Source organism: Lampetra fluviatilis, chromosome 26 (assembly GCF_964198595.1).
Source record: "Lampetra fluviatilis chromosome 26, kcLamFluv1.1, whole genome shotgun sequence".
In the NCBI taxonomy this organism is placed as follows: domain Eukaryota; kingdom Metazoa; phylum Chordata; class Hyperoartia; order Petromyzontiformes; family Petromyzontidae; genus Lampetra; species Lampetra fluviatilis.
The window spans coordinates 6,602,210-6,625,062 of record NC_136300.1 but is presented as its reverse complement, the minus strand read 5'-3'; the positions used below and the strand labels follow the sequence as shown (position 1 = coordinate 6,625,062).

Below are 22,853 nucleotides of genomic sequence, written 5' to 3'. Positions count from 1 at the left end.
CTGCACTCTGATGGCAAGCGACAGGAGTAGAGCTCGCGTGTGCATTGATGCGCGCGTTTTAACAGCAACAGCACAGGTGTCTCTGGAGATTTCTGATGGAGATGCCAGATGAATGTCTTAAATTCGATTTGTATGCACCTGTGTGGTGGTGGTGGAGTGGTTACGAAGCTGGTAACTTGGGTTCAATTGCCCAGGCTATTACGAGCGTCAGTGGGGAGTGCCGTCTGAACCTTTCCCTGGGCCTCCTCTATGTCAACTCGGTGTTTAATGAGTACCTGGTGCAGTGTGTAAACATCAGCACTGGGGAGGCAAAGGTGGCTGGACGTGCTGCTGCTAGCCACATCACACTGTCGTGACGTTCACGTGTGGAAGGAGTGTGTGGGAGTTCGAACATCATACCACGATCCCCTCTGGCCCACGTTTGTTTCCTAATCCTACAAATCCGTACAAAATAACATTTGTACCTGGACTCTAAAATATCATCATGCCCTTTTGTTCTTTATCCATTGGCTGCCAGGTCCGTTCTGGCAGCCAATCGTCCACGTGCACATCTGCATTGCCTGATTTAGTGCGGTGACATGTTCCTGCTCAAGCCCGCGGGTGTTTAAGCTGCATTCGCAAACTCCATGCTGCGCAACTCATTTTTGCTCTCCCGCCCTGAACGAACGCTACAGGAATCGCGCAGACTTCTGATACGCACACCGTTTCAATGAGGATCATTATTGCTGTGCAAGGTTTTCACCGTGGTGCGCGTCTCGCTCTCTTCGGCAGGAACTGACGCTCGCAGCGCGGCGAGCAAAACATCAGACATCAGGCCGAACAACACGAGGCATCTAACTTGAAACCACGTGAGGGTGAATATCCATATTCGAATTTCTGAGATAACGCGACTGCTACACTGTGCTTATTGGAGGCTCCGTCTGATCTTCAGGGTGCTCTCAAATTATGCAACTGCAATTGCAACAAAAAAAAGAGCTGCCTCAACCGCAGGAAGAAAACAACATGTTGGTCAGAATGACAAAACTTAACACAGCTGGTTATGTTTTAGGCAACACTGTACTGGAGTGGATTCTGAACGTGAACCAAGTGTGTCACTACTCAAACCAAGAGTGGGACGGTGCTCAGCTCTGCTTACAGCTCTCAGACCACGATGAAAGAAATTCCACATTCATATGGCGGGGGAAAAATCTCTCCATGAGAAAACTGATGTTGATTTCCCGCAGTGTCACAAATTGTATCGGTCACGCAGAGGTGACCCGCTTGGGTTGACCCCATCCAAGTTGCGCAAGTGACCCACTGGAGTGTAAATAACGGTTTGTATTTTCCCACATGCCAGCATCGGTATTCATTCTGTGAGCGGCGTTCAAAAATATCCATACAACTTTTAAAATGCTTAATTATTTTTCAAGAAACACCCAACTTAATATCGATTTTTATGGTAAACAAACACGTTTTAGAATTAGTTGTGCATCATTTTGAAATGTAAGATGTTTCAGCTATGGCATTATCCTTCAGTGGATTTACTGTTGCTTTTCACATTGCAGGGGCCTTTTTTATTAAAAGAGGCATAAATTATAGGGTTGACCTGTTGCCTTTGTGTTAGGTGACTAAAAGGCTAAATTAATAATAATATTGTACACTACTTACCTTTAAAAGCCTCCCCCGAGTCTTAAGACTTTCTGTCAGAAGGGTACTGCATTGAGAGGTTTGGCAAGTCTGTTAATGAATGTTGGCAACATGGGAGGAAACCAGAGTATCCGGAAAAAAACCAAACGTATGGGGGATAAACCTAAGTGGACCAATGATCCAAGATTGTCACGTTTACAAAGATGTCCTTTTCACGGGCCACTGCGTTCATCAAAATTCTGACTGATAAAATCTCCTCGCCGGTTGATCAAACCTTTTCATGACCGAATGCAACATCAGCACGCGACGACGAATTTGCTCGAACTGCTGCGAAATTTGAGCGGACCAGAACTTGTGCTTAGACCGCACCCGTTGTGTTGCCTCCATCTCCTAGCACATCGGAGGCCTCACAGCACCTGGTATGCACCGGTGGTCAGCCATCCAATCGCTACGCATGCTCAACCCTAGTTAAGGTCTCCAATATCCGAGGAGACCAAGCACGTTCAGAGCAATGCAGTCTTCAGTTGAATACTGACCAGTAGGGGCTCACAGCAGCACATGGAATGCTCAACTTAGTTTTAAAAAGGAAAAAAAACGTCACAGGGATAATTATTACCAAAGTCCTTTTGAAGACTTTGCAGAGTGCTACATTTCATTTTCTGAAATATGGAGGTCAGTATGCCAGGCCCTAAAAACAGAGCGAGTATGTTATCTGTACACCCACATTAGCGCGCCGAGTTCAAAGGGGGGGGGGGAGTGGGTACACTTTCTATAATGTTATACATTCCAAACACGGACTTCCTAATTTACAATACCCAAAACATGGGGATACGCTTTGTAAAAATGTCATGCTCTTACGTAATGGTGCCGAGGCTCGAGTGCGGGAGACAATAATAACTGTAGAGATGTCAGATAGGCATCGGAAATCATCTGTGTTGATCAAAGCAGCCCAGGGGCCCTTATGTGGACGCAACAAGATTGAACACGCCCATGGTACACTTCATGCAGAATTGTAGCACTGCAAGTCGGCAGTTTTTTTTTTTTGCCGAGTTTACAATATGTTTATTTTTCCAAGTAAACGTTAACACGGCCCTTTCTCGACATTCTCATTACTTCTACCCCAAGACAGGATTGCTGTTGTTGGAAATTTCTTGGGGGGAAAAAAACTCGCATGTTGTTAAGCTAAACGTGCTCTCAATTTGCTAGCCAACCCCTTGGAGTAGAATTTGCAGATCTATCAAGCCACAAACCAACATACGTCTTGGATAAATTAATTCCAGGGCGTTCTCTGGATTGATTTAAGGAACCATGTTCTTATCCATTTCGGGGCTCAGGGACTCGCCAATCGACGGCCCCTAGCCAAACAGTTAACCAATAACACAGGCCCCAAGGGTTAATGGAACTTTTTGTAGAAGAGTTACTTGCAGCGGGTTTATCCGCACATATCTGATCATCTTTCGGACTGTCATTAATCATTCAATGTGAGCAAAAAATGATAGTCAGCATAGTTATATATGGGCTTAAGAGTCACCTGTTTCAACCATCCCTGCAATACACAACAACACATGGACAATCTCAAACTAAGCACACCAATTACGAATGAATGTGTGCATTATATGAGTATATATAACGTTCTATCATCACTCCTGGGTGAATAAAACGAGCACCACTTTGTGGGGAGTCAACAATAGTCATTCTACCATAGGAATGTGGAATTTCCACACTGGATCACAGACAACAATAGAGATGAATGCCACCCCATTGACTATTCGAACAAATGTTATGTTTTACTTAACTATTAAGAGACAATTCATGAAAAGGAGAGCAGTGGTGCAGTGCTTGACGTATTTCGCTATGAACCTGGAGACCCGAATTAAATTCTAAGCTAGTAACATCTAATTATACCCATCCTATCCAGAATATGTGAGACCAAAACTGAACATTTCATGGAGAAAGCCAGCCGGCCAGCCAAAACCTCAGGCATTTTTACATTTCATGACAGTCAAAAAAATTATCCTGTTCTATTTTAATTAACACTTTATTCATTCAGTGGTGAAATCGAGTGAGCAGGTGGTGCAAATGCGCCAGGGTCCACAGGCCAGAGAGGGGCAGATTCACGAAGCCTACACAGAGATAGGTGAAGGTCGACTGAAGGCACCCCCCCCCCCCCCAATGCCAACCTTGCTCACGCTACAACGTCCATCGCATAGGTTCACTCAAGCGCCAATGTAAACACCTCTACAGCAGAACTTCCCGTCACCCCACAACCTCCCCCCACCCTGCCCCACGACGCGCGTAGCCGTTGCTCGGTAGCTACTGACCAGCCCGTCGCACGTCGAGACGGCTACGGAAGAGCCCTCCATCCCGCGGAGCCTCCCCTGGTAGTGGCAGCTCCTCTGGGCTGGCGACACGTCCACCGTTCGGACCGCGGCGCCGGACGACGACGACTCGTCTCCCAGCACCGTCACGCTGAAGCCCGGCGCCAGCAGCCACGGCGCGGGCTCCAGCTCGAGGCTGAAGTCCTGGCCCGATCCCAGGAGGCGGTAGCGTAGGAGGCCATCGCCTCCGGCCGTCCCCAGCGAGCGCTTCTGCCGGCCGGACGAAGGCGCGAGTACGGAGCCGTCGGCGTCGACCTCGACCGGGTGGACCAGCTCGTAGTCTGCAACAAAAGGGTCAAGGTCAAGAGGTCGCGTTCGAAGCCGCCACGCATCGCCAATCGCTTCCGTCCCACTGGCAGATGGTGCCGCGTCCGAACGGTTGACGTGGCACGAGATCCGAGGCAGCAGTCTCCCGATGAGTCGAGTGTCAAAGGAGGTTGTCGTCCACAATGTTGTGGATTCCGTGACAGCGCACCATTGCCTATTTCCCTCTGCAATACCACACGCCTGACCTCCAATGTCTACTCATACAATAGCAACATCATCGTCGTCACTACCACCACCATCTATCTGGCTGTGGGTGTTACTCTTGTTCGTTATGCAGTCAACACATCATCCAAGGACCGTTCTGACAGGACCCACAGTATCCCACAATCTGGCTAGTAATTAATAGAATCGTTGATTCAAATTGTTTGGTTTCTTCCTGATGCACGTATTGAATCGAGCACGTCGGAATGGGTTATTTAAAGCGAATGGAAATTATAGGCAACTGATGTAACGCTCGCTTAAGGTAATGGAGCAAATGATGCTACCACATGGGATTTAAAACAACCTTGAGAGACATGCAAATCGAGCAGGAGACACAAAATCAGAAGCAAATATTTAATTCAGATTAAGGCACGAGATGATGACAATTCACGGCTAGGGATTTGGCCTGCCCCTTGGTTCCAAATCACCGGACGTCCACATAGCAACCTGTACAGGGACGACTCGACTTACGACCGTTCGACTTACAAACTTTCAAAGATACGAACAAACCTGCCCGTATGTCAAGTCGCCTGTCCGAACCGAGAGTCGTAAGTTCAACCGCCGATAGATGGCGGTGGAGGCATCTACATCTACAGAACGAGAAGAACCAGTGGCATCTACATCTAGAGGAGATAATACAACTTTTAAATCCATTCCCGGTGTTTAGTCTATATGCCGTACAAGATGTTTGAAATCGACAGTAGTAAAGTTGGACTTACGATCAAAGCTTACAGTCAAACCTCTGTAAGCTGAACTCCTTCATAAGTAGAGTCCCTGTATTGGATACCTGTATTGGTAAGCGAACTACCCTCCATGCTGCACACATCTCGCCCATCGCAGCCACCTCCTCATGATTACTTATATCCTATTGTGAACTTCCAAGTTGCTAACCATCTCCTGCCATAACCTTCTGAGCAACCGATGCGTGCATTTATTATAATTGTCCAATAAGCTTATTTTGTAGCTGCTTTATTGGGGAGAATAGAGGCCCGGTGGTCTGCGCACGGCGCTCTCGACCCACAGACGTGGGTCCAATTCCCAGCCTTGACTAAGATCAGTGGCAAATGAGATCTCACCAACACGCACTGACCAGCACGGTGAAGTATGATTAAATATCACTCATGACCGATATGTCATCGGGAAGCCTTTATACATGAAGTGGATTGACAATGGGGAATTATTATATATATTTTTTACATATCACAATAAACTAGATTTTGAAGAGCGGCTAAGATGATACAAATCAAACATATATATCCTATGTGTAAGGAATAACGCACCACTCGGTGTCAGCCCCTCATCGATCTCGGACCAGTAAATCAAGGATCATCTCGGAGCAAGTCAAACTGTTATTGTGTAATGGATGGACTGGCCCCCAGGCATAGGAATGTGGATTTTGTTCCACTGCCTCAGGACCACCAACTGATACGAGCACCATGCAATGTTCACTTGAGCAGAACAAAAAAAAACTACTTTGTTCGCGTGTACAATAAACGGAGGCGTGAGTTAGTTTGTATCCGTAATGCAACTCACCAATGCATTAGTTTAACAACTGATTCAATAACATTCGCTTGCTCACAAATACATGTATGGCTCTCCATGAAATTGTTCTTATTCACAGTGCACTCAAAATATGGGAATGGCACATTTGAGAATCTGGTGATAAAACGAAAGAAATATATTTCACACTATTAAGTTGAACATGTCGCTCTTAAAAATGCCTGATCAATGCCAGACAGCGATAGAAAACAGCTGCACTCGGATGAGAAGAGTGGAATTCAGGCACAAAGTGAACCAGTAAGATGAGCGGCGGCCAAACAACGGGACTTGGAAAAGACAATAGAATTAATAAACCGAACATGGGCAGCGTGTTATTGAGGAGTCACTTCGGAATTGTACAGACAGGTCCTTCCCACGGCATTGAAACCACCGCTGGAAATTCAAACCCACTTCTCATCCCACCACAAGCGATAACATTACTAACATCAGAGCACACTGCCAGACGCAGGAAAGGAATAATATATTCAGTTTTTAGCATCAAAAATCAAAAGGTCTCCCTGCTCAAATGAGTGTGCGTATCTTGGTTGGCGGGCTTATGCCAGTGATGTAAATACCACATTCCTGTGACGGGTTCCTGTTTATACACAGGACAAAGCGATGACGACAACAAACAACAATGCCAATTCTTTATATTCAGTTTAAAGGAATGGTGGTATTGATGAAACCCTGACGGGGATTTAAACTCGGCACTTTCACACTGTCAGTTGAGCTCTCTAATCACAGAACCAGGTTAATTCATTCACTTGCCTGAAAATGTCAATCACATTTACTTTGGTATTTCTGTTAATGATTGGGCATTGTAACTGTATTAATAGAATGACTGTGTGTTGGCCTCCAGTGAACACTGACCCCTGTTACTAAGTAAAGTGTACAACATAGAAAAAATATATATATAAAGATCCCCAGTATAGCCTCGGCAGACTGTTGGGGCAAGTGCTGTTAGCGAGCACCTATGAATGCCGGCACGGTACACGAGAAGGTGGGGTGGCCAGCGCAACGCCCGACCACCTTTGTCTCCCCAGTGGCGATGTTATTACACACCGCACCAGGTACTCATTTGAGGCTGAGTCGACCTAGGGGAAGCCCAGGACCAGTTCAGAAAATTATTGCCACTGGTGTTGGCCGTGAGCGGGAATCGAACTCGGGTCACCAGGTTCATAGCGCAGCGCGCTGACTGCTACACCACCACTGCGAAAATAGTTTAAACACACACACACACATCTGGTGTCGTTAACAGTGGGTAATGCTCAGAAAATAATACACGATGACTATTTAATAATTTACCACTATCAGTTGTGTTCTTCGGTTTGATTTGAAACAGACTTGGATCCAGTATACAGATGTATAATAAGACTTGGATATCTACTTAAACGTCCTGCGGCGTATAGGATCCTTGAAGCAAACTGTCAGGACCGTTTCAACAATGAAACCATCGAAAAGTGGTAAACAAGACGGCCACACATGGTCAAACAGAAGACATTCAGAGTTGCATTTAATCGTCAAAGTCATAAGCGCATGGCAAACAATGCCCTGTAAACTAACTGTAAACCCTCGTTTAAAAGGGCACCCTAAACATTAATCTAATCTCCCGGTGACAAAAAACTTGTTCGGTGTTTATTGGCCTCTGGCGGTCCATAAACCAGTCGAGCGCCAATTAATGTGACCAGGAGGTGAAGCTTAAAAGACGACGGGGGGGGGGGAACGCAAAGTGCATGGCCACGACAACGACTCAAGCGACGCTGACGATGCCAACAGAAAAGCTTCGAGGAGCGGAGGCACGCAAGGGGGTGAGGGCGACAGTTGCGATGTCATTCGTTTCTCGAGAAAGACGGGCCGAAGAAATCGCGGACACCGGCTTACGTTCAAATACGTTATCTGAGCTGTGCAATTGTCGAGACACACGCACGCGCCTCAATGTCTACACTCGTCAGCGCGTGCCATCGATTCGTCATACTCGCTTGTCACCGACGCCGTTGAAATGGCCACAGAACCGCCGACATCAACCCGCGGTCTTCCCTCTCCCTTCGTGTGGCCGATGTGCAGCCACAATTTGACATTTCAGGTGGTCGCGCCGGATAATTGCCGCGTCGACCGGGAGCAGCAGCGCAGTACGTCGCTGCTGCGTCGTCGTCTCTCCTGGATCGGGGCAATGCGTCGTGACGCGCTGTACGGTCCGTTCTGGACGACCACAGCCGCACAACCGTCTGGATAATTTTTAATTGTCCATTTGTGCATCAGGTATCCGCGCCCGCCGTCTTTGGCGCGGATGCAGTTTCGGGTGGCCCACGAAACCTACAATAATAAACCTTCGTTACCGCTCCAAAAACCAGTGGCGTGGAGTCTCCGCTCCACAGGGCACGAGAGGAGTCCCTTCACCCAGCGGCTCTCTCAGCATTGTCTTTGAGTTGTGCGCCTTTTGGCGTCATCTGGTCCAACACCATGTGAGACTAGGCTCTAAGGAAAGCTGTCTCGGGTGTGGACCAATCAACTTCAAGGACAGTGCATATCATTATCAGAGTTGTTTTTTTTTGCATTATGACTGCAGGTATTGTGGTCTATGCAAACATGACTCCTTGTAAAAAGGTGTCAGTTTTGTTGCCAGATAGAAGGGTAAAAAACCAATTATCATATTTTTACTGGCAAATGAGGTTCCAGTGGTATACGGGGGTCTTTGCATCTCCTAGACAATTGTATCGAAGCGCCTGCAGTACTTAAAATAGCGCGCAGGTGGCGCTGTAGATACAATGCTCAACTTCCTATCACAACGCTGTGATTTAAACTCCGAGTTGGTGGTCGTGTCATCCCTTACGTGTGCTTCTTAAACTTGTTTTCGCACCCTACCTAGCCGAGCGTGCTGCATCGGAGTGGCGGGACTGTCACTTTGTGTGAAGTTAATGATGGTGGTTTCTTCCCAGGAGAAACCGGGCCACTGCTGTGAGAATGTGGAATTTCCACCAATTGGCTTCAAAGACCCAAGACAGGCACGAGCCCTTTCCCGTTTGCCATTTAAGGAAAGAGACAACTTGGGCACGTCTTCTTGGTTCTTTCGGTAAAGTCACGTAGAAGGAAGACGGCTGCTTGCGTTGTGGCCGAAACGTCGTGAGAATTATTTTATTATGTTTTATTTTTATTATTTTATTATTTCCCTTCTACGTGACTTTACCGAAAGAACCAAGAAGATGAATCCCTGCAGTCACGAAAGCTTTAAATCGAAATTTAACTTGGGCACGCTTCAGCACTCGAACGCGTACGCAAATAAAGTGAATTTTTACTTGTGTTGTTGGGTTAGATCTCTTAAATATATAAATGTCTCGTTAAACCCGCCACCAACCGACACAGACAACTAGTAAGGTTTGTCACGTAAACAAAACATACCAATTCGTGACGAGTACAGCATACCGGTGTGTTGGAGAGTAAACCCACAACATGCTAATTGTCTGTGTTGGGTGGTAGCGAGTTTAACAACACATTTATACGTATGCGATAATACCCAAACACCTCTATTGTGGGTAATATTGGTCGCGAAAGCCTCCGTGTTAAACAAAGTGTATTCAATCTTGATTTGAAGCTTTCGTGACTGTAGGAATCCATACTATTTGGTTCTTCGTCCAACATCAGCGTTCCACCTGATGATGGACGCTTGTGTTACGCCCGAAACGTCGTGATTTATTTTATTTTATACCTACGTGACTTTACCGAAAGAACCAAAGAGTATAAAGTGTATTCATTCGTGGTGCTGCCACAGTGGGGTGACGCCTAACAACACCGGACTTGCAATCCAGAGATTGTATGTAGATATGTCTGCTGCCACAATGATTACTAGATCGAATCGATCTCCTGGTGCAAGCAGTTGGATCAGGAGAGCAATATTCTTAAGTCCTTCCCCACCTCTCTCCACCTAGCAATATAAATAGGTACACACACGTGTGAACACTCCCACCTCTTCCAATACGTCTAGGCCCGCATGGAAGAGTAGGCCAAAACACCCTCCAAAGAGAGTATTGCCTTGAGCCCTCCTCTGCCCGGCGGTGATTGTTGGCAGGCAATTGCAGGGCTGCACCTTTGCCCCGCTATTTTCACTTCACAACCCAAGCCTCGCTCGCTAAAGTGACTTTCATCGCAATCGGCTCCCGCCTGGTTGTAAACGAACGTCCACACGTGCACGCGCATGCAAGTAGCAGCACGTGCGTCAATGTGAGCGTGTGGTGGTCGAACGAGCAGTCTGCAAGAAGAGCAACTGCGTTGCAATTTCGGTGACTCCCTCTCCTGGCTGCAAAGGGATATTTGCATCTCCGTTTTGAAAGGCAAATGTCACGGGAGGGACTGCAGTGTTCCAAGAAGCATCATAATTCCGTGTATTGCCATGAAGCAATCACCCCTGGGTCAAATACACACGCTTTGAACATGGCCAAAGCATAAATCGCACGAAGGCTGCTGCTGCTGCTGCTGAATAAGGACGCAGGGAAAAAGTTCAACAAAAGCATTTCAAGCTGGGGGGTTTTGTAGTGCATGCGCGCGTGTGTGTGTGTGAATGTAAGTGTGGGCTTGCACAAAACTCAAACAAGTTTTTTCCTCTCTTTTTCTTCAATCGAGAGTGGAGATCGCAAGGATACCCCCCATTGTTAACGTCAAGCCAACGCATCGCACGTCGCTCGCACGACACAATAATAACGATAATAGCAGCAACACCAAAACACAAATACTTGGCATGCACTTCAAAGCCAACGACGGGGCCTTTACAAAAAGAGCCAATCACCTCCACACCACGTGACTTGTGCAACGGTAGTGACCAGACTTGCCTCCCGTGAAGCAGAAGCAACGTGTGTGCACATGTGTAGCTCTTTAGAAGAGCTCTCCTTTAGTGGAGGCCCCACTGCCGGCAGTGGTATGAGCAAGTAATTGCAGGGCTGCACCTTTATCTTCTCCCGACCACGTGTGTGCCGGTTTGTGTGTGTACTTGATTTACTTGTGGGCATCAGCAGCGCAGCGGGTCGCGCTCTGAGTTACAAAACCGAGGAACCGAGTTCGATTCCAGCTCACGGCCATCACCAATGACGAACATCTGAACCGGTCCTGGGCCTCCCCTCGGTCGACTCAGCCTTAAATGAGTACCTGGTGTGAATTGTAAACATCACCACTATGGAGAAAAAGGTGGCCGGGCGTGGTGTTGATCACCCACCCCCTCGTGTGCCTTCATATGTGCTCGCAAACAGTACTTGCCCCAAAAGTCTGTTAAGGCTATACGGGGGATCTTTGTCTTTGTCTTTGCGAGAGCACGTGTGGGATATGATGGATCAGAATGTTACGTGCTTCAGACTCAGTGAGCCGACATGTGCATCATTGGCAAGTGTTGTCTGAACCTCTCCTGGGCCTCGCTTATGTCAGCTCAGCCTTGAATGGATAACGTACCTGGTGGCAGGGCCACCTAGTGGGCGGGTTTTGGGGTGCAAAGGGGGTCATTTGCCCCCAGGTCTCACGCAACGGAGTGCCCCATAATGGCCCTGGTTTTTTTTTGTAATCGCTAATGAATGAGGGGCCCACAGTTTGCATTCTGCTCCCGGGGCTTCATTGGAACCTCTGCCAGGTTGGGGTGATGTGGCCAACTTAAAGCAAAGAGACGACAACGTTTACCCGTGCCTGGTGCTTTGTTGTCCCCATGCATCTGCATGCTGTACGGAGAAACAAGACACGCGTTTATCTGTGCGTGGCACTGGCGGGTAGAGCATTTACCTGTGCCAAGCCCCAGGCTTTCATCCGCTAAGAAATCTTCGTTGCTGTGGGAGGAGTGGCTTCCGACGTCCGTGTCCTTCGAACCTGTCGTCTGAAAATCAGATTAAGGTAAACGATAATTGAAGGATAGAGTATTAAACATTTTAAATACTGCAATAAAACGAGGCCTGCTCCTTCCTCCTCTGTACCTGCCTTGAACGCTCGATTATCACGGTTGGCTACGTACGGTGAGAAAGACGTTCAACATACATACATACTTCGTCGTCTCTTCTAAACAAACATACAGTATCCGAGAATACGCCTCCCCTTATCCCGGTCGTGCACATGTGCCCTTGTTTTTAAGAGCGTCTGGAAATCGCGGTTGCATTTAGATGCTACACAAATCACAATTGTTTTGCATCAACGCAGCAAAAAAACAAAATAAACCGATTGAACTTTAATGTTTATGCCAACAAACTCGGTTTCAAAATCTGTATTTAATGACATGCTGTCATCTCTGGGTCATTGTTTGCCGATGTGGTGCGTCTTGGGTTGTTGTCTTTGAGGCACGCAATCGTTGCGCACAGTTCAATGTGTGCAACAGTTTAGACGTTATTCCAAAAAGGGATTTGCGAGCGCTTATGTTTTGAGGGATCCTTCAGGAGAGTCTAGACAACTTTCTGGTGCATTTAAAACGTGCAGCTCTACAGCTACATCGTGAGCATGCCATGGTCAATCCACTGCTGGATGAAGGCTGCCACCACCTCTCATGACCCTGCGATGCCGTAATCCACCTAGCAACCTGCACATGACCTGATTTCACCACTCCATCTCCCAACCTGGACGCGTCCTCTTGGATGTGTTACACGTTACATTACCTTAGAAAATGAATACTTAAAACACAACAGTGTCTTATTTTTCAACGCATCTTTTAGTGCATTAACATTATCACTATAATGCTTACAATAACCCACATGAAGTGGTTCCAGTACATTGGTAACTGAATGCAAAAGGCCATCAACAATCATATTAGCAGCAAATAAAAGCGTCTCCTTCCTCAAACATGAAATGGGGCGGCAATCTTCTCCACTGGCGAACATTCGGCCAGCCGTGGAAACTCCACATTCCTATGGCAAGGTATTTGTCCAACCATTGGCTCTCCCCAATATTGACTTCTCAGAGAGTGGTGGTTACTTTATGTATCCCAGGTATACGATTGCGAATAGAGGGCTCTTAACGTCACCAAAACGAAAATCCGCGACAAACGGAATGAGCCCCTAGATTGCCCTGGTGAGGAGAGGCAATCGGTTTGGGTGCCGAACTTGCGAGCCAAGCGAAAGCGAGCCCGAGCCAACTCACCAACCACGAGCAATGCCCCTCTCGTTGACAATGACCCGTTCCTGACCCATTCCCAAGGCAATTCACAAAAGCCACTTAATTTCCTCTTTTAATTTCGCTTGTCGGCGGTGCTGTTTCACAGCTCCACCTGCTCGGATATTGGATTTTTATAGAAAGGTACAGGTGCAGCCCTGCAACTGCTTTCTCACGCTATTGCTTGAAGGAGGGCCTCCGTGAGAGGGGGGTTTCTAAATAAACGGATGAAAAAAACTCCTTCGGATGGCACCTTAACCGATTCCACGCTGCGCGAGCCAGACGTCTTGGGAAGAAGTGGGAATACCCGCACTCTTCCCCAACCACTCGTAACCTCCCGATCGACTTAACTGCGGTGTTATCACCGCCCGACCTACGCACACACGTATACTTACAGAGCATGTAATCACAAGTATACAAGGTAAAGGAGCAGCCCTGCAATTGATTGCTCATGCCAATGCTGGCCGATGGGCCTCCACTTAGCAGGAGCTCTGGGAGACCCCCTCGGGTAATCTGGCCTACTCCTCTACGCTGGCCGGACGTCGTTGAAATAATACATTGCACGCATTAAATGCCATCCCTTTGGTCAGCGGAAGACAATTGGGGTTCATCGCACGTGCCACGTGCGCGCATGGCGTGCGCAGTAAAGACGAGGGACGTGGACAAATTCGTGTACACACAGTAGAGACGTTACCTACGCATAGACGATACTTTTTTTTTTAAAAACGGCGATGTCACGCCTGCACCTGCAGCAAACATTTCCCACGTGTCACGCCGCATATCAACCCCACCGCCGCCTTATCCACACCGCGCTCCACGATACGCCGCCGAAATTCGCGTTCACACATGCGGCATGTGCATGCCTCATGCGCAACGTACTCACCACAACTCTCCACCCATCCCCCCACCGCCACCACCCCCCCCCCAATGCCCCCTCCTCTTTCCCTATTCATCCGAGGTCCCAGCCACTTGCCTGAGCATTTGTTCCACACGCCTGCCACAGCGCGACCAGCAGCGGCAAGAGCAGCAGCAGCATCATCATCAGCACCAGCAGCAGCAGTAGCAGCAGCGCGTGGCGTGGAAGACGGGCAGAGGTGATGCAGGACGCCTCCGGGATGGACTGATGGTCTCTCTGATCCGAGGTCCCCATGGAGCGACGAGGCGTAGACTTGACTCAGGAATCCAACTCTCGGACTCGACTTACAGGCTCACGCTGGTGCATTGATGATGGCCGCTGCTGCTGCTGCTACTGATGATGATGATGCTGATGGTGATTATGGTGGCGATCGGTGGTGGTGGTGGTGATAATGATGAAGACACCGCCGGCATGAGTATGTTGAATTTCAAGATCGTCGTCGTCCAGCGGTGAAGACAAGAAGTCCCAGGCCGTTCGACTTGGAGCTCTGATGCTGCTGCTCCTGCTGCTGCTGCTTCTGATGAAGAACATTGGTGGCTGGGGCGGTCTTCAAGGCGATGACACCATTCTGGTCGTTGTGGCCCGGAGCGCCCACCGACGGAGACGCGCTTCCATTCAGCGCCTGTGCTTTACGCATTCATAGAGCCCAGCAGCGGTGCCATGCTCGGTCAATTTTATCGCCCGTTGTAACACACGTAGATATATGTGTGTGTGTGTTGGCATGTATATGTTAAAGTACATACATGGTTGTTTCCTTGCCTGTTCACTTTTCTCTGTCTAGAGCACGCGGCCCACGCGCAGTTGCTAAGTGCCCTCGGAGGCAACGGAAGGCGGCTCTGTTTTCATTAAGGTCGCTCTCTCGCAGACTCGAGGAACGAACTCCCTTTTAATCACGCAGAGCGTGGTGGTGGTGGGTGGCTCATCCCCTCCCTTGGTTTTGCGGCTTGGTATCCACACCCACCAAAACCTTCTCCCTCCACCCGCCCCCACAGCCACCCCCCACAGCCTCTCTTTAGCCTCCAACCCAACACCCACACACACGCACACAGCCATCCATCCACACACACACACGGAGCTTAGCCTCCCACATGCACCCCCCAACGCACCAACCCCCACTCACTCACCCACCCACCCTTATCCCTCTTACCAGCGCAATCTATCAAACCTCTTGCCTCGCTTTGATTTCTATTGCCCGTGTAGTCTCACTGAGCCTGCTCAGTTCCTCAATTACCCAGGGCCGTGCAGCGAGCCAGCCTCTTAAGGAGGCCAGAGTAAAACAAGTATGCCAAGTGATCTAAAGAGTCTGTTAATTTCAATAATTACTGACATAATTGCGTGCCAATAACTGGCAGTCCTCAAACTGAAGTACACATTTCCATGTTTTGTCAAAACAAAACTGTGGCTTTAATAAGCCAACACTTGCTAAAGAATCCTATTGCCCTCTATGGGTTTATGCCTGCCTAAGCATTTTGGGAAAGGTGGAGAAATGCAAGACTGATGATGACAACTCGGGCTTAATTTTTCACGGAATATTATCCGTACCTCGACAACCCCGAAACCCCGGAGGGAGGCGTATTGCCCAGGGTGGGAGTTGGGGTTGTCTTTTTTTCCGGAGCTCAGTACCTGGCCAACTCGATCAAAATATTAGTCCTGATTACTTCAATTATTATGCTGTAAACAAACCATCGGTATAACCACATTTGGTGTCAGGAGCGTCCATGTTTTCAGGTGGCACACGCAAATCCGAATCGCCTACAGCACGTTAACCTTTATGTTACAAAAATTGAATCGCACCCCAAGGATGATGCAAACAAGTTGTCGATGCTATCCGTGTAACGTTATATTTATCAAAACAAAGTAGCTCACCTGTAAACAGCGACTCCATTCCGTCTGGGGGACATACCCACCCCGTGTTTTTACGGTGCCCTAGGCATGCTGGTATGAACACGTGCATTGTTAATTGCCGTTGGGCTGTGCAAGGTACTTAGGTCATTATTTGTGGCCATGCCTTGCTATGCGAAACATGTCATTAAGGGTCATAATGCAGCATACCACCGAGGTCTATTGTTTTTCCATACATTGAAGGAGCAAAATCACACGCATACATAATTTGGGGGGTTGCACCGTTCAATATATGTGATATTTATATAGATGGCAGGAAATATTAATATCCATTGTTAATTAAATCAGGCTTGTGCAGGATTCCTCACTTTATGCGGCGATGACTGATGGACAAGGCTGGTGATGGAATGGCAGACAGATGAGAGAACGCACGAAAGGTCGTCCACCGTGGAGATGGAGCGACAAGATCGGCATCTGTTCAGGAGCTGGACAGATTGTCGCATCGGTGAGATTGCAAATGGTGTAGGAGGCCATCATCCAGCAGTGGAGAGACAATGGCTGACGACGACAAATACTGATGATGACTATTTGTAGATACATAAAATTAGGTAGGAATTACACCAACAGCAAATATTTTACAAATGTAGTCATTCACATTTGTGAATATAACTTTATTTCATCGCCGAGGTCCAGTCTTGGTCTGTGCAAGTACCTTGCAAGTCACTTGCACAGCCCAAGACCCCGGGGTCGACCCAAGACACTGCTGGCGGTGGGATGATGTCGCTTAACTGGCCTGGGAACACCTGGGAATTCCACAGGCAGAGCTGGAGTCTGTGTATAGTAGTGGCGTGTGTAGTAGTGTAGTGTATCGTGTAGTGTATAGTCGTGTAGTAGTGTAGTGTAGAGTAGTTGTAGTGTATAGTAATGTAGTGTGTAGTGTATAGTAGTGTAGTGTATAGTAATGTAGTGTGTAGTGTATAGTGTAGTATATAGTAGTGTAGTAGTGTAGTGTAGAGTAGTTGTAGTGTATAGTAGTGTAGTGTATAGTAATGTAGTGTGTAGTGTATAGTGTAGTATATATTAGTGTAGTGTGTAGTGTATAGTAGTGTAGTGTATAGTAGTGTAGTGTATAGTAATGTAGTGTGTAGTGTATAGTGTAGTATATATTAGTGTAGTAGTGTAGTGTAGAGTAGTTGTAGTGCATAGTAGTGTAGTGTATAGTAATGTAGTGTGTAGTGTATAGTAGTGTAGTATATAGTGTAGTCGCCAGGGAGTGGGAGGTCTGGACCACCACTACTCAACACGCTGCCACCGCGACCCTCACCAGGACAAGCGGCCTGAGAAACGAACAAACGAACTTTATTCAAAATTGATCAAGGAAATTACTTGAATTACATTACAATGTGTTTGCAATTGGATCGCAAATGTACACCAATACACACTTTAAACTGATTTGCACTAATAAGATTAATGTCTAAATGTGTAATAATTATGGTACGCCAGTGTCTAGACAAAAATTGCTTGGTATACTTAAGGTTTTTTTTTCTTTAAATGTAAACAAGTTGTCAAAATCATAGGCTTTTCTTACTCAAATGGGTAATCGGACAGTTATCAAAATAATGTTCAGCCCTGAGCCAATGGTTAAATTCCACATTTCTATGGCATCGGTCAGTCTTTTGATGAGATGACCACCACTGACATCCCACAAATTGGGATGGATTGCTTCAGTATTCTGGCAAATCGCCCGATGATACTGGATGTAATTACCAGCGAAACGTCGCATTCAAATTGTAAATGTTGTGAATGTACTCTCCAACACACCGGTGGGCTGAGGTAGCAACTAATTGGCGCGTTGTTTACGTGACAACCCTTACTGGCGATCTAACCCAACAGAATCTTTATCATGAATAATATTGGTCGCGAAAGCCTACATGTTAAACTTGTATGAATGTTATAGCCCTTACGGAGACAAGACATGCTGAATAATCTTCAAGTTGAAAGATATTAAAATCTGCATTGAATCATGCCAGAAATGTATGTTGCGAGCTGGGTTTGTACCCAATTAATTTGCAACTCATTAATCCTACTAATTCTTTCTTGGAAAAAAAAGTTTCATCTGCAAGGGCTCTCACTTGGTTCTACGAGGCTACTTCATCATAAACAAAGGCTACTTACTGACTGGACGGATTTAACCCGAAGCGTCTAACGTTTATTTATTTTTTGTCATCTTCCGGTAGAATGCACACATTGGTATTCGATTCGTGCCATCACAGCGGCTTTTCAGCGATGGCCTTCTGTCATTCATCAGGTCGCAGGGGAGACATGCGGACAGACAAGGAAAAGAAGTGCAGAATAGAGGAGGGAAAACAAACAGCTCTTTCATGTGTGTCCTTACGTTGTCGCATGCACACAAAGTTCAGGCCAACAGTCACTCATTCAACGTGCGGTGAGTTTCAGCGGTGGATTTAACGCACACACAAAAATACCACCAACGGTGTCCGGTTACGTGCTAAGGGTCAGACACCACTCAATCCTTACCTTCACAGCGCCTTCCACGTGTCACATATGGGTCCAGAACTAACAACAGGTGGTGCAGGGTGTGGTGATCACTGCACACCTGGGTTTGTTTGAGAGGTTCGGTAGCCTAGCGGACAGCACACGCGCCACCGAGTCGGTTTGCACAGAGACAACGGTTCAATCCCCACGGGTTCCGCCTTGGTAATTCATATACACCGTGACAAAATTGATGTTAAAAGCCACGTGGCTTTTGTGTGCCATTGTCAGTGCTCTGCAATTAATACCGCATGATTTATAAATGGTTGGCGGATCGCGCTATGCACCCTGTGACTTGACTTTCAATCCCTGACTACCGCTGATGATGTCTGAACTGGCAGTGTGGTATGGCTCTTCACCGACATGCGCCAACCTGCACTGATCAGCATTGGCAACACGTGTCAGGGAAGCCTTCATCCAGCAGTGGATTTACAAAAGGGCCTTGTTATCATTAACAGTACGTCATGTGTAGTATATTTGTTCCTGCCATATTAATAGGGGATTTCCAACAAGAACCTCGACAGAAATTAGCACTCCCCCGCACTCATTCATTTGATTGGGAATATTGCAATTTAATATCAGTGTATATGACACCATCGCCATCACGCAAAGAAGGCATACTCTTGTGACTTATACCACCCTTTTGGCCCAGCCCCCCTCCATCCCTCCCGATACGTTCCATTCATTGGCTACCACATTCTGATGAGCTCCCCCCCCCTCAACTCGCTTTTAAGGGATTACATCTTGAATCATTGCCTCACTTGATGCAGCTAATCTGGCTGTGACGGTCCCACCTGATGACGGAGACTTGTGTTGCCTCCGAAACGTCGTGATCTTTATTTTATTTTATTTTTATTAATTTTGATGTTTTACCTACGTGACTTTACCGAAAAAACCTAAGAATATGAATCCTTGCAGTCACGAAAGCTTCAAATCTAGAATTATACCACGGGTTTCATCAAACAAAATGGTAATGAACAACAGGGGACATACAAACAGCTAGGGTCACCTCTCGATGAAAGCCATCATTGATTTCTTTATTGCGCCGTGTGTGATCCTGTTAGCAACACTCTCTGCCCTACTAACCTCCACGACCCCTCTAACCCATGCCATCTCTAGCAACATTCGGGTTCACAGGCTTGTTGGGTGGGAAAACAGAAAAAAACTGGCTCTTGCATAGATACGCATGGCCTTACCCCTCTGCCAATGGTCCAATGTGAACAGTGGTGCAAAGGGCAAGCATGTTCATAAACCCACCCGTGACCTCGGTCCATAGCCCCACACCCACCACCCAAGTCCACCACATCCTCCTCGCTCCCGACCCCACCCAACCATCGGGTCTCCCCACCTCTCCGTCACTCGCCACCAACCCACAGCTTCCCTACCACCGCCAAAGGGCGGTGGATGCGGTGGTAACCGCATCCAGATAATTTCCTTCTGTGTATGAGATTATTTCTCAACTGTTAAAGTCTCCCTCGGAGGTGGCCCGTTCAATTTCCCGGCACGGCAGCTTCATCAAAGGGCGAGTTATATTTATATAAATAATAAATAACATCCCCTGCTTCTGGCCCAACCCAGCAGTATCTCTCAGCACCCAAATAATCATGGGCTTAGCATTCATTTCCAATTGGCGGACCCGAGTTAATAATGTAACTTCCACATTTCCGTGGAAGACGACAATTTTTGCATATGACCACCAATGTTAACTTCTCATAAGGTGCTCCTCGTTCTATTGACCCCGGATGGATGCGACTTTGGTGCGGGTAAAAACAAACACAAACACAATGGTCTGGGGGAGGTCTCCCCCAGACCATTGCCACCTTTCACGACCCTGCGATGCTAACAATCCTCCCAGCATTCGCACACGAACCAATATCGTCGCTCAATTCAATTGGTGGATTTCCTTTCAGGCGTGTTCAACTCTAGGCTGGGCTGCATTGGCATGCACGGTGGCACAGCGGTCACGCCTCTGCCTAACAGCAGCAAAGTCACGTGTCCCACTCCCCGACTTGGGCACTCTTCTATGTGGGAGTTTGTATGTCTTCGCTATGGTCAGCATGGGTCTCCTCCCGGTTCACCAGTTGTTCTCCCATGACTAAAACAAGCTAACAAATGCATTGCAAATGCTATTTGCCAAACATCCCAATGCTAAACATGTACCTGCAAATTACTACATTTCGGATAACACCGAGTTTATTAACACATTCCTGCGGAGGGAGCTGGTAGGAACGTTGGGTTGCTCGGTCAATGGCCAGGGTCAACGGCGGCGTGGTGTATTCCGCAAATATGCCCGACTGTGAGGGTGGGTACAAGCCGGCGTGAGTAGGTTAAACGTTGAGTTTTATAAGGGCACCACGGGGTGACCAGCCCCTCCCCACCCAGCCCCTCCCCTCCCAGCCCCTCCCCACCCTCCCCACCCAGACCCTCCCCACCCTCCCCTCTCCACCCAGCCCCACCCCTCCCATTTTTGGATGCACGACGGACAGACGGACACAATCATCCCCTGTAGGCTGATGGAACCAGGTGGTTCCTACCAGTAGTATCATTATCATAGAGCACCATTGACCCCTACTGTGAAAACTTAGCAGGACCCTGCTGGAAAAGAGCATCGAGATTCGGTGAGGCTCTCCTGAGTAAACAAACGTAATCATGATACATATACATCATTTTTTTTATCTCCAGTTTTTCTCTAATTAGTCTTCACATATTTTTCTTGATCTGGCAACACTTCTGAAGAGCTGCACTATCTGGGTGTATGTGCAGCAGCCGTATCGATTCCACTCTTCTGCAACCGCAATCATTCTCCCTACATAAACAAGCAGGGCATGCATACGATTTATTCACTTACACGATAATTATCAAACTTTAATGTAACCCCTGCAGGATTTATCGTAATCTTTTAGTATACTATCAGAAAATCAGTTTGTTAGGAAAACGTTACATTTTTTCTGCAAGTGGACAATTATACTGACTTGTTTAAATACTTTTTTTATCGTGTTGTAGCCAAGAAATTGCATTATTGTATGGATAAAGACAACAATTTTTTCATTGTCCAAGATTCTTGCATGGAGTATGGATGGAGACATGAGATGAACTAGAATTGTCATGTTACTTACTGTATATCTACCGTATAAATGAAACCTGAACGTGATCATGAAAAGCAGCATACCATTGTGCCTGAGGAGGAACGTTTGCAATCAGTGCACATTGCCAGCCATGACATATTGACACTGACAGAAAATGGAACAAAAGTTGAAGAGTTCACAGCGAAGCGTGGAGATGCGCATGCTTGGAATTACACTCAACCGGCAGAAAGAAGAACACATGGATCACGGTAAAAAAAAAACACAAATCAGAAACATCGTATTGACTTCTTCTCGGTTCTTTCGGAAAAGTCACTTAGAATGGAAATAATAAAATAATAAAAATCAAACCTCATATTATTATATTATTTTATAATATTATAAAATTTTATTTTATTATAGTATTATGTTATTATATTATTTTATTATATAATATTATTTTATTTCATTATTTTAGTATATTATTTTATTATATAATTTTATTATATTATTATGTTTTATTTTTAGTATTTTATTATTTCCCTTCTACGTGACTTTACCGAAAGAACCAAGAAGATGAATCCCTGCAGTCACGAAAGCTTTAAATCGAAACATCGTATTGACTTTTAAGGAACCCCAAGTAGGCTTGGGCAGGAGGCGTCGCTGGAAGGGGATGATGGTCGATTGGACGTGACTGGCGACAGAATGACAGCCAGAAAATAGGTGCCCGAGATCCGGATCTTCGTGGAGGTGGAGCGATGCGGACAGTTCATGTCCAAGCGTGAGATGGTTGTGACAACGCAGAACTATGCCGGATGATGATGATGATGGTGATGTCGTGGGGGTGACTTGTATGCATGTTGAGATTCTTTCGCACGGTACGTAGCCAACCGTGCCAATCGCGTAAGCCAGCGCTCAAGATGATGATACGCCAACATTATACGGGGATACAACCTAATCACCTTAATGTTTGCAGGTTTTCAGCGAGTAATAACGTTGTTGTTCTTCTTGGTTCTTTCGGTAAAGTCACGTAGAATGGAAACAGGTCTGTCTTCTCGACAGACCTGTTCTTCACCTGAGGACGGCTGCTTGCGTTGTGGCCGAAACGTCGTTCGTGAGAATTATTTTATTATGTTTTATTTTTATTATTTTATTATTTCCATTCTACGTGACTTTACCGAAAGAACCAAGAAGACGAATCCCTGCAGTCACGAAAGCTTTAAATCGGAACGTTGTTGTTGTTGTTGTCAGCCTGTAACTCTCCACTGCTGGGCAAAGGCCTGCCCCAATCTATTCCATTGCTTCCTC

At 46.8% G+C, this 22,853-nt stretch overlaps 1 protein-coding gene across 1 annotated transcript in view; it reads right to left on the bottom strand.

Moving 5' to 3' along the window:
* LOC144942019 (A disintegrin and metalloproteinase with thrombospondin motifs 18-like) overlaps positions 1-14,366 on the bottom strand; it is a 118,840-nt gene extending 104,474 nt beyond the window's left edge. The window contains exons 1-3 of the mRNA XM_078868629.1: positions 14,146-14,366; positions 11,823-11,913; positions 3,948-4,285 (exon numbers count right to left, since the gene is read on the bottom strand). Coding sequence (XP_078724755.1) covers positions 3,948-4,285; positions 11,823-11,913; positions 14,146-14,322 — 606 coding nt within the window. The 5' untranslated portion in view covers positions 14,323-14,366. The remainder of the gene's footprint in view (positions 1-3,947; positions 4,286-11,822; positions 11,914-14,145) is intronic.
* Positions 14,367-22,853: the final 8,487 nt, after the last annotated feature.